At 48.6% G+C, this 12,817-nt stretch overlaps 1 protein-coding gene across 1 annotated transcript in view; it reads right to left on the bottom strand.

Moving 5' to 3' along the window:
• Window positions 1-551: 551 nt before the first annotated feature.
• Window positions 552-12,817, bottom strand: part of CCNJL (cyclin J like) — a 52,184-nt gene continuing 39,918 nt past the window's right edge. The window contains 3 exon segments of the mRNA XM_079143839.1: window positions 552-1,674; window positions 3,674-3,833; window positions 5,432-5,734. Of these exon segments, the coding sequence (XP_078999965.1) occupies window positions 1,254-1,674; window positions 3,674-3,833; window positions 5,432-5,734 (884 nt within the window). The 3' untranslated portion in view covers window positions 552-1,253.

Below are 12,817 nucleotides of genomic sequence, written 5' to 3'. Positions count from 1 at the left end.
TCCTTTGTAACTCCCAGTTCTGACGGGTGAACAGTGCGTCCCCCTGACAACAAACCAACAAACCCAAAGAAACATGCTGAGCAGAAGCCGGGAGTCAGAATTAAAACATATTGCACATGGTTACAAGAATCTTCCTGAGATCCCTCTTGCTGCAGATCCCCCCAATACTGGTTTCTGATCCAACCAACCCCTTGCCTACCAGCGATGGGGTCACATACTCACAGACACCCCGCTCCCCCAGTCCGGGCAGCATTAACAAGCCTTCCACAGTCTTATCCTTTGCTATTAGCCAAACTCAAAAGCCAGGGCTGGTTTTACCTCACATACCATAAGCAAGCGGAGGGAGGGAGGTGGGGATGGTCTCCACCTTTGTCTTCCCCCCAAGGCCCTGGGTGGTTATCAAAGTTCTACAGCATGCAAGACATGGAATCTTCTGGGACCTAGAGCCTGGGAGGCGGTTCTCGCCAATCGCGTGCTTCTGAAAAGGAAGCGCTGGTGCTACCTGCGGGTCTGTCCCAAGCTGGGTTAAAACCGACGGCCTCGCGGGGGACAGGCAGTGTGGCAATTGAACTTGTGTATTTTCTCTTAAGGAATTTTTTTTTTCAAGTATCACAAAATCCCTGATGCAGTATGTAAACACGACATCTTGCAGAACAGAAAGCTAGATCACTCGGGGCAGCAGCAGCATGTGAAATATCTAAAAGGCCGGAAAAGGGTTTTTACAAGATTCAAAAACAAAAGGCGGAACAGCCACCAGCTGGGTCTCGAAAGAGCCAGAGGAGGGGAGCGCGAACCATGGCGGGCCCCGGGGTCCCGAGAAGGCACCTGGAGGCCCCTTCTCTCTCCGTGGTGTAGCTGCCATTGGCTGAGAGTGGAGAAGTCTTTGAGGCTAGGATGGGACGTGCTGTGGGCTCGTGGCCTGTGTCAGTTCCCAGTGTCCCGGCCTCTAACCAAGTCTTTCTTGATTCGCTGGACCCCTGCTTGAGGGAAGAGCCACCGAGCCTTCTTTGTACCCCAGGCACACGTGGCAGAGGATTTTCAGAGGAATGCTCTTGGGTGAGGTATGTCATCGAATGTTTTGCTTGGGTCAGTTTTATTTAAAGGAAAAAAAAAAAAAATGAGCCCTCTATGTCCAAGGGCACCGGGCTCCCTGGTGAGGGCCTCCAGGTGCCCCACCTGGCTCAGCTCTCCTCTGGGGTGCTCTCTTCCTCTGCCCAGCTCTTGGAGGCTTGCCCCTGGGGTCCAAAGGTGGTCTATCTGTCAAAACAGCCTGCAGGGAACAAGTGGCTCCCGCTGAAGTAGCTGCTTCCGTAGGTGGTAGCAAGGCAGTGCCTGGGCTCGGCTGCAATGGTCATCTGCATGCTAAGGGACGCGGGGACAGGCACAGGACACATGTCCAGGGGCTGGAGGGTGGGGTAAGGAGTGTGGAGGGAGGAGCCAGTGCCCCCTGGGAGCAGGCTCCCTGAGCGCTGGGCCTGCAGCGAGTCCCGATAGGCCAAGCACAGGTCCTGCACGGGGGCCTGGAGCTGGGCCAGGGCCGTTGACGCCTGGCCGAGGGCAGGGTAGGCAGGTGGCTGGAACAGCACTTGGGTGGGGGCTGGGGGCGTGCCGGGCACCATTGCCAAGGCTTGGCTCTTGACTGTGACGGCATCCTTGAGGACATTGTCATACGCTCTGAAAGAAAAGACTCCAGTGAGACGTGAAGGTCGAAGGGCACCCGAGACCTGGGTGTATCTCTGCCTTCCGGAGAGAGCTGTGTGCTCCGACACCGCCGGGCCTGCCAGACTGTGGAGTTCCCAACCAGTCTCAGGCCTGACTCGGCTGGGAGAGCTTCCCCCACAGAAACCTCTCTGACCCCTCGAGACGAGGCTGAGCGGTCCCTACGGCCCCTGAACCGCCCCACCCCGGAGGACAACTGGGGTCCCGTCTGCTTTTCTGGCCTCTGTATTTCCAGCACCTGAGCACGCAGCTCTAGCCCTACCTTCCAGGCCCTTCTGGGTTTGCTCTATTCCCAGCTCAGCTGCTCCTTAGCTTTCAAACACCAAGTAAATTGCCCACTGGGGTCTAAGCGTCTCTCTCTGCAAAGAGCAATGACGCAATGGGGATTTTTCCCATTTTGAAAAAAGCGTCCCATAAAACTTTTTGGGAAAACAAAACAATTAGAGGCTTACATAAGAAAGAAGCAAATGGAGGCTATGACTAATCCAAGACGGGGATACCCCAGAGCGGCAGCCATCAGTGAGGAGCCAGGCTGGGCTGGAGCGTGGTGCGCACCTGCAATCGCAGCAACTTGGGAGGCTGAGGCAGGAGATCTAAGTTTGAGGCCAGTCTGGGCAATTTAGTGAGACCGTCTCAAAGTGCAAAAATAAAGCTGGGCATGGTGGGTGCACGCCTGTAATCCCAGCTGCTGGGTAGGCTGAGGCAGGAGTATCACAAGTTCAAAGCCAGCTTCAGTAACTTAGTAAGGTCATAAACAATTTAGTGAAAGCCTGTCTCAACATAAAAAATAAAATGGGTACCAAAATATAAGTAAATAAATAAATAATACAAAGGGGCTGGGGACGCAGTGCAGTGATAGAGTCCCTCTGGGTTCCATTCCCAGTTTCAAAAAAAAAAAAAAAAAACAGGCTGGGCTGATGGGCTAGATATTGGGGGCAGCCAGCAGCACTCCGATCAGGCTGTGTTCTCTGACTTTGGGGACGTTATAGAAAGCACAAAATTTAAGACAAAGCCGAGGGGACAGGACTGACAATTTTGAGAGTGGGTCAGAGGAAGCCACCCGCCAAGCTCCTCAGATCAGAAGCTGAGGGGTGGTTCTCCAGGGGCCTGAGGAAGTTTGCTTTCACCACACAGGTCCACATCCAGGGTGTGCCGCCACCTGTTGGGTGCAGGAGGGAGTGCGCTGGGGTAGCCATGCAGGAGCTGTCCTGTCTGTCCTCCTCCCTGTGGTCCCTATGGACCTCATTGGTCTCCAATATCCATTTCACGGTACTAGACCCAAGAGACCTTTAAGCTTCTTCACCAAGATTCCAAGGGACCCTTACACAGAGGCTGTGGCTTCTTAGGTGAAGCCACTCGGTTTAGCTGGATAGGTCTGCTTTGCAACCATGTATGAGAAAAGAAGCCTTTAAGAGTCCCTCAGTGTGATTATCCATAAGATTACAGTGGGCCTTACATCAAAGAGCCCAGACGTTTATTTTTAAATTTTTTTTGTACCGGGGATTGAACCCAGAGGGGCTTAACCACAGAGCCACATCCCCAGCCCTTTTTATATTTTATTTTGAGACAGGGTCTTGCTAAGTTGCTTAGGGCCTCACTAAGGTGCTGAGACTGACTTTGGACTTGTGATCCTCCTGCCTCAGCCTCCAGAGTTGCTTGGATTACAGGCATGCACCACTGCATGCAGCAGACCAGATGCGTGGAAGGGGGTGCACACAGCCTCTCGTCTCCTTCCTCCCTGATCTTAAAAATGCAAGCAAGCCCAAAGCGAACCCCAAACAGAAGGGGCCAATTCCCTAACCCCATTTCTCTCAGGAGTCACCATAAATCCACTTCACAGGAGACAGGTGGGTGGGACCCCAGATGTAGGAAATCCCTTGTGCCCTGAGGTGGGCCTCAAGGGCAAGTGAAACCTCGATACTTCAGAAACACAGAGATCAGGAGAGGAACCTACACCAGCAGGATTTCAATACATGTGCTAAGGTGTTCCAGGGAATAGTTCGAGATCCTCTGCAGGTCTCTGGTCCAGTAGGGAGAAAGCTGCAGGCAGATCCTGGAGGCCCCAACACAGGCTGCAGCGACCACAGAAGGCTGGAATTTGTAGAATATATGATCTGAAAGAGAATCCCAGAGGCAGTTAGCACCAAAAAGCTGTCCCGGAGTCTTGTGCCTGTTCTGAGAACTGGTAGACAAATCAATCAGTTAGTTCAAAGGTTATTCATTGATGCTTTATAAATAGGATAAAAACTTGGAAAATGTGAAGTTCCATTATTGAATTTTTTTTTCCCCCCAAAAGCACCTTGGCTCTCAGTTTGGGATTCCTGGTCTTACCTTAGACAAGTGATTTTTCAAATTATTGTCCATGGCTCTTACAGAGCCACAAGGGGCTGACTCATGGGCTACAAAGAGAACTGTAAAACATCTGTCTTCTTTTGGTTGTCAAGGGTAAATGAGGGCTGGGGAGATAGCTCAGTCGGTAGAGTGCTTGCCTTGCAAGCACAAGGCCCTGGGTTCAATCCCCAGCACCGCAAAAAAAAAAAAAAAAGAAGAAGAAAAAGTGAATGATACACCATTTCAAAGGAACCTGTCTTTGGGCATGACTAAAGGTTGCTTAGTAATAGCAACAATGCTTGATCCACAGTGGGTACTTAGGGAAAACATGCTGAATGACTGAACAGCGACAAAACTTTGATACATATAACTCAAATGGGCACCTGACCTAGGTTTACTGAGAAATCTCACATCCTACTAAGATAGCTGGCAACAGAGCAAGTTGATACTATTTTTATGCCAAGGCCAAGAGCCGAAATTCCTGCAGTTTTCATGAATGGTATTGGTTTTCAGTGCATTCCTCTGTTGTCTTAAATTGCTTGTGACTTTCAATTACTTGAACTTTCACCTTTTAGGGTATTAGTCAGTTAGGATGGCATTACAGTTAGAGGCTCAGTCATGGAGTCAGACTCCCAGGTTCAAATCCTAGCAATGATCTTGGCTAAGTTAGTTTACCTCTTGAACATCAATTTCCTCACTTCTAAAATGATGTCTGTGTGGGGTCACGGTAAAGTTCAAATGAGATAATGTGTGCAGAGCTCTGGACCAACAAGCCTGCACACAGTAAGCACTCCATTAATGCTTGGTATCACGACTATGGATATTGCCATTCACTGTCCTTCTGGTTAATGGCAGGTTATTGAGTGTGTGATAGGTTATCAAGTGGTTATTTCCATAGTATTTCCGACTGGTATTTCACCTAACACCTACATTCTAAGACACTGGGAAAAGTGGGGTTTCAAGTAAGGGTCCCCAAACTGGGTAACCTTTATTGCTAAAGCAGATGTAAATATAATTCCCTCCCCCTATCCTGCTGTGTAATGAAGCTCTCTGGGCATGACTGAGCTGTGACTCTGTGCTATTTGAATCATCTGCAATGTTCAGGTTACCATAAGAGGATTATGGAGTGAGCTATAGTCTGCAAAGGTCTAGTTGCCTCTGCAGAAGCTGCTGTTTCTTTTGCATGCTACTGGTACACAATGGACCAGTCCTTGCCCTTTCTTTGCTCATCCCCTGCAGAGTGGGGGTGAGGAGGGTGTGCGTGTCCTCATCATTAAGGAAGTCCCTCTCTAGATGGACATGCCCTCCAGTGCCTCCTGATCTCAGTCCTGTGTGTGCGGTGGAGGGCAGTGTGAGCCCCCAGCTGCCTCTGCTGCCTCACCTTGCAGGGTGACCTCTAGGAAGTAATGGGCGTATTCCTTGAGGCACTCTTTGGTCTTGCGGGGGCAGGTGGTGGGCCAAGTGTGGCAGTGGTGGTCCTTTTGGCTGACAGAGGCCAAGAGGTAGTAGTCCAGGAAGTGGGCGGGCGTGGGCAAGCAGAGGTTCCAGCTGAAGGCCTCCAGGAGTAGCAGCTCTGTGCTCAGCAGCTCCTTCTTGGTCAGGGAGAAGTTCTGGCTGCTTAGGATCCTTGTGCTGTTTATCTGCTCCAACTTGGGCACGTGGTCTTCCCTATCCTCAAACTTACCTACAGGGCAGCAGAAGCAGACGTTACTTACACACAGGAAGCAAAAGGTCATCTTACAGCACCTGGATGCTGTGGGCAGGGAGGAAAGAAAGCAAAAAGGCTGGACTTCTGATGGATAAAAGCACACGTTGCAGGTCTGTCAAATCTGGGCTTGACCCCAAGACACTGCTTCCAGCTGTGTGATCATGGCTAGGGGTCTCAACCTCTCTGGAGCTCAGCTTCCTGTTTTATTTTTTTTGTACTGGGTATTGAACCTAGGGCCTTGCACATGCTGGGCAAGTGCTCTGCCTCTGAGCTACACCTCCAGCCTTTTATAAAAACAATTTTTATTTTGAGACAGGGTCTGACTAAGTTGCCAAGACTGACCTTGAACTTGTGATCTTCCTGTCTCAGCCTCCCAAGCAGCTGGGATTACAGGTGCGCAACACCAAGTCTGGTTTCGGCTCCCTCATCTATAAATGGAACCTAGGCTTCATAAGGCTTTTGTAGATTCAATGAGAAAACGCACATCCAAGGCTCAGACTGGTGTCTGGCACACAGGAGAGAGCAGCCAGCGACGGCGGTCAGGTCAAGCTCTGGGGGATAAGCGCTCCCCAACACGCTGAGTGGCCCTCACCTATCCAACCTTCAGGTCAGAGAGAGAATGACCTTGCAGATCTGACCTTGTTCCCTCCCACGGTGGAAAAGCCCTTCAATGGCGCCCCACCATCCTCAAGATGGAGTTTAAACTCTACATGGTGTCTGAGCTTGGGTTGCCATGGAAACAGGTGGCTCGGAAAGTGGGCCCAGGAAAGACTGGTAGGTTGGGAGAGAAAGCAGGAAGGGAAGAAAGCCTCTAAGGGCACATTCGCAAATCACCACTGTGGGCAGCTGGAGCCTGACCCTTGAAGATTTCTGAGACGCTGTCTGAACCACAGCCCTTGGATTGTCCCACCCCAGTGCTGGGGAGCAGAAGCATCATTTACCTATCCACCCCTGGTTATCAGTGTGGAAATCTCATGCACTGAGGGCCAAGGTCCAGGGGCTGTGTGTTAGGGGGCATGTGACAGCGCCCCTCCTGGAATGCCCTTCCCCATTCCCTCTTGACTCAGCCAACCCTGACGTGTCCATCACCTGCCAATTCACTGCCTCTTGGAAGCTTTCTCTAACTCCCACATCAGGTGCTGGGCCCCTCGTGGGCCTGGCCACAGCCTGGTCACCTGTGACCTCCAAGCTCAGCCTCGTGGGGTGCAAAGCAGCTGCTGAGGCCAGGTCAGACAGGTGGTGGGCGGCCCGGTGGATCTCAAAGGGAATGGTGAACAAAGCGTGCACACACCTGCTCACAACTGCAAGGGCCTCTGACCCAGTTCCCAGCAGCCTCTGGTGCTTTTCAAGAGAGAAGGCAGTGCCAACCACAAGCTGCGCTACAACAGAAACAACCCATTCCTGAGCTCAAAGACCATCACTGCCAGATGAAACACGACTCTGGGCCACCAGGGACTGTCCTCTGTGTGCCGCCAACAGCCCCCCCAAGTGAGAATGGCAAGACAGGAAGCTCTGGTCTGACAGGCGGGAGCTGAGCCAGCAGGATGTGCCTCATTGTGAAGGGCAGAGACACTGACAACCAGTCCCACCTCCTCCCAGAGCCCCTTGTGTGGCAGTCAGTGGGAAGGGTGCTCCTCCGCACACACATCCTCTCTTGTCTTGCACTCATGCGCAGCAGGGCCGGGACGAGGAGGCTGCCTGGGGGAAGAGCCCTGCGCACCATGGAATCCAGGCACCGTTGGCTTCCAAGCCTCACGTCCAACACTCCCTCCCCAAGGGCAGGATGCAGCCATGTGGAACTGACCCCTCACCTACCTCATCTAGGGTCCCCCAGGAATCAGGGTAGAGGTCACTAAACATCATCTCAGCACTTCTCACATCCAGACTACTTGTCAGTATTAACATGGATGGCCAGCCCCTGCTCCCAAGACCTCGGTTCCCACTTTCATGGGACAATATTTAGTCAGTGAGTGAATGGTCACTCATTTCTGGATAGTGGAATTTGGGGTGATCTGACTTTTTCTCTGATGATCTTAGAGTCCCTCTATTTTTCTCCAATAACCATGTATTCATTGAACAATTTAAAAAGGAAGAAAAAAAATTCTTTTTTTCTGAATTGCCCAGGTATCCCTGAACCTTGTGCTGAACACAAGTTTGGTTGTTCACCCTCAATAGAGGTGAGCTTTATTTTATTTTTTAATTTTTTTTTTTTGGTGCTGGGGATCAAATCCAGGGCCTCACATGGGCTAGGCAAGTGCTCTACCACAGCGCTATGCCCCCAGCCCCAGATCTCTTTTTTCTTCCTAGAGCTGAAGGTGACACTGTGAAGCGTGTTGAGCTGGAGGTGGCACTAAGACCCTTGCATGGTATTGCTGGCAGCTGGCATCTATGAGGACCCACCAGCAGATGGGCTCGATCAGATTAGTTTTCTCCTCCTCCTGGCTTTTCAAACCTTTCAGAACTCTGCTATCAGGTCCAAGAGGATTACCCTCCAGTGGAAGGGCCTCGGCTCACTGAGGAATCTCACTTTACCAGCTCCTCCCCTGGCTCCCTCGCTGGGGAGGACTCCCAGAGGCCCCCCACACTGCAGGCCAGAGCCAGGCGGAGCTGGGCCTGAATCCTCAATGAGTCTGCTCTGGACCTAACAGCACTAAATTCTACGGGCTGTTTATTTGTGTGTGATGTTTTTATGTGTGTGTTTATTTGTGTGTGTATTTGTGTGTCACACCCCATGTGAAGAGGAAATGGTCACACGGAATGGAAAGTCCTCTGCAGCCCCCAGCCCCCAGAAGAGGCCTGTGCTTTACACTGGCCCTGAAGTTGAACCCTCCAGAGAGGCTCCTCCAGGCTTCCCCAGGTGGGAGAGCCCAGCGTCTACACCCAGGAGTGACCCTGGAGTCCCTGCTCTTCCTTGTCGGCCCAGCAGACCTCAGCTTAGTGACGATTTCCCAGCCCAACACATTTCACAGCCAGAAAAGATTTTACGAGTTTCTTGATTTGCACGTGGCCTCCCCTCCTCCCAGGGCCACAGGCCTTTGTCCCCAGCGCTCCCACCACCAACACAGTTCCTCAGCTGCTTCCTCCTTATCGACAGACTGCACAGACGACAGATGCCTGCAAGTCTTCAGGCAGGTCCCCTGGGAGGATGGGGACAGAAGTACGAGCCTTTCTCAGTCAGCAATGGCCACTGGCTCTCTCTGATTCCCTCAGTGCACTTATCATTTTGAAAATCTTCACATTTGTAGAAATGATGGAAGAATAGAATAGTGAGTGCACATGACCCTTCACCCAGGTTCCCCAACTGTGGGCACTGAGCCACATGAGACCTGAGTTCCTGCGTGTATGCTGTATATAAGTACTGCTTCCTCTGGACCATTTCTGGTTAACGTCCAGACATGCTATAGCACCCCAAATATAGCACGGCAGCATCTATTCCTGAGGACATTTTCCTACGACTCATAATGCTTTTGGCAGTTCCTAGACAACAACATCTTCTAATATTCAGTTCAGTTCAGTTCATATTTCCTTCAACCTGTTTTTAGGATCTAGGAGTCTTTATATCTCTTCAGTCTCATTTTTTGGTTGGTTTTTCGTGACATTGACTTTTTGGAAGAAGCCAGGCCACTCTGGATTTGTTAGATTTTTCTTCCTCATGATGAGGTCAATCTGGGCAAGAAAACCACAGAGGTGATTGTCACATCAGGAGTTAGAGACATTGCCAATCTGTCCCAGCAAAGCAAGGTTGGATACCTTGGTTAAGACATCTCCATTTTAAAGGTACCACTTTCCCTGTGAAATTAAGCAGGAGCCTGTGAGGTGACACCTTGAGACTCAATATCCTGTTTCCCAACCTTTGTCTCACTGATTTGGCAATCACTGATCCTTTCTCGAATAAATTATTACACTGGGGGTTGAAAAAAACATGTTTTACAAATCCTATCATTCCATCTATGCATTTCTTTTTTTAAAAAAATATTTTTAGTTGTAGATGGACACAATACCTTTATTTATTTAATTTTATGTGGCGCTGAGGATTGAACCCAGTGCCTCCTATGTGTGAGGCAAGTGCTCTACCACTGAGTCACAACCCCAGCCCCAATATACTTTTCTTTTTGATGTTCATATTGTCCCACATTTGAATTTGTTCATATTGTCCTTCTCAATATACTTCTAAGACTAAAAGCAACCCTAGATCCACAGAGCCACCGAAGCTCTCCGAGGCTGGACACACCCCTGTGCACCCTTGGTGCTGCAGGCGAAGTGTGTAAGCAATGTCTCACACGTGCCTTTTGCACTCCTGGATGGCTGGCTAGTGACACCATTCCCTGAAGCTGGTTCACAGAGACCCGGGGCAGTTTATGGCAGGTCACAGCTAGTGGACTGATGAACAGATGTCTAGCCAGGTGTCATAAACTTTTTTTTTTTTTTTTAATAATCATTGAGCTGCATCCCTAGTCCTTTTTGCTTTTTATTTTATTTATTTATTTATTGGGTGCTGGGGATTGAACCCAGGGCCTTGTGCTTGCAATGCAAGCACTCTACCCACTGAGCTATCTCCCCAGCCCCTTGCTTTTTATTTTTTTATTTTTTTTATTGTAAACAAATGGGATACATGTTGTTTCTCTGTTTGTACATGGCGTAAAGGCATACCATTTGTGTAATCATACATTTACATAGGGTAATGTTGTTTGATTCATTCTGTTATTTTTCCCTTCCCCCCACCCCTCCCACCCCTCTTTACCCTCTATACAGTCCTTCCTTCCTCCATACTTGCCCCCCTCCCTAACCCTAACTCTAACCCTAACACTAACCCTTCCCTCCCCCCCATTATGTGTCATCCTCCACTTATTAGCGATATCATTCGTCCTTTGGCTTTTTGAGATTGGCTTATCTCACTTAGCATGATATTCTCCAATTTCATCCATTTGCCTGCAAATGCCATAATTTTATCATTCTTTATGGCTGAGTAATATTCCATTGTATATATATACCACAGTTTCTTTATCCACTCATCAATTGAAGGGCATCTAGGTTGGTTCCACAGTCTGGCTATTGTGAATTGAGCAGCTATGAACATTGATGTGGCCGTATCTCTGTAGTATGCTGATTTTAAGTCCTTTGGGTATAGGCCAAGGAGTGGGATAGCTGGGTCAAATGGAGGGTCCATTCCGAGTTTTCTAAGGAATCTCCACACTGCTTTCCAGAGTGGCTGCACTAATTTGCAGCCCCACCAGCAATGTAAGAGTGTACCTTTCTCCCCACATCCTCGCCAACACCTGTTGTTGCTTGTATTCTTGATAATCGCCATTCTAATTGGGGTGAGATGGAATCTTAAGGTAGTTTTGATTTGCATTTCTCTTATTACTAGAGATGTTGAACATTTTTCCATATGTTTGTTGATTGCTTGTAGATCTTCTTCTGTGAAGTGTCTATTCATTTCCTTAGCCCATTTGTTGATTGGGTTATTTGTATTCTTCGTGTAGAGTTTTTTGAGTTCTTTATAGATTCTGGAGATTAGTGCTCTATCTGAAGTATGATTGGCAAAGATATTCTCCCACTCTGTAGGCTCTTTCTTTGCATTGCTGATAGTTTCCTTTGCTGAGAGAAAGCTTTTTAGTTTGAATCTATCCCAGTGGTTGATTCTTGCTTTTATTTCTTGTGCTATGGGAGTCCTGTTAAGGAAGTCTGATCCTAGACCAACAAGGTGAAGATGTGGACCTACTTTTTCTTCTATAATCTGCAGGGTCTCTGGTCTGATTCCGAGGTCCTTAATCCATTTTGAGTTTAGTTTCGTGCATGGTGAGAGATATGGGTTTAGTTTCATTCTGTTGCATATGGATTTCCAATTCTCCCAGCACCATTTGTTGAAGAGGCTATCTTTCCTCCATTGCATATTTTTGGCCCCTTTGTCTAGTATGAGAAAATTGTATTTATTTGGGTTTGTATCCGTGTCCTCTATTCTGTACCATTGATCTACCTTTCTATTTTGGTACCAAGACCATGCCGTTTTTGTTACTATTGCTTTGTAGTAGAGTTGAAGATCTGGTATTGCAATACCCCCTGTTTCACTCTTCCTGCTAAGGATTGCTTTAGCTATTCTGGGTTTCTTATTCTTCCAGATGAATTTCATAATTGCTTGCTCTATTTCTGTAAGGTACTTCTGTTTTTTATTTTGAGACAGGGTCTTGATAAATTGCTGAGAGTCTTGATAAGCTGCCCAGGCTGGCCTAGAACTTGTGATTCTCCTGTCTCAGCCTTCTAAGTCTCTGGGATTACAGGTGAGCATATAAACTTTGACCACAGATCAGGACATGGTAGCAAGACCCTGTCGATCAACTTCAGTAGGAAAGTTTGCAAACTGACTTTTCTTTTTACAGTATTTTTTAAAAATTGTGGTAAAAAACATGCAACAGAAAATTGACCATTTTAAATGTACAGTTTAGTGACATTAAGCACATTGACAATGATGTGCCACCATCACTACCAGCAACAGCCACCTCCAGAACTCTTTTGATCTTGCAAACCTGAAACTCTGTACCCATGGAACACTCCCCCGTTCCCTCTCCCGGAAGCCCTTGGCAAACCCTGCTCCTTCTGTCTCTGTGAAGGTGACCTCCCTGAACACTGGTTTGTTTTCTTCTTACAGGGCAGACCAAACAGGATTCCTGACTTTTCTGAATTAGGGCCAAGAGAAATGATATTTTTAATTGCTTAAAAAAAAAAAAAAAATTGGAAAATTTTAAATATACCAACACAAAGAAAAAAGAGAGAAAGAAAATGTTGTAACGAACCCCCATGAATGTGCCCATTAGCTTAAACAATCATCATCATTTACAATACCTTTTTTAAAAAGTTCTTAAACAAAAAAGGCAAACCCCATGAAATGACAACGAGAATTCAGAGATCCCCGTTCCCGCTGTCCAGGCCAGGCGCTGCCCTCCCTCAAGTAGACAGGCTGCTTCCTGTCCTGTGCCCCGTTAATCTCCCCAGCAGTCCTTCCTGCCTGGCTGGATGCCCATGTACAACTCACGCAGCGTTACCTGCTGCCCACTCGGGCGC

The sequence above is a fragment of the Sciurus vulgaris genome (assembly GCF_902686455.1).
Source record: "Sciurus vulgaris genome assembly, chromosome: 6".
NCBI classification, from domain to species: domain Eukaryota; kingdom Metazoa; phylum Chordata; class Mammalia; order Rodentia; family Sciuridae; genus Sciurus; species Sciurus vulgaris.
The sequence above is the reverse complement of the archived record's forward strand: the minus strand, read 5'-3'. Positions and strand labels throughout refer to the sequence as shown.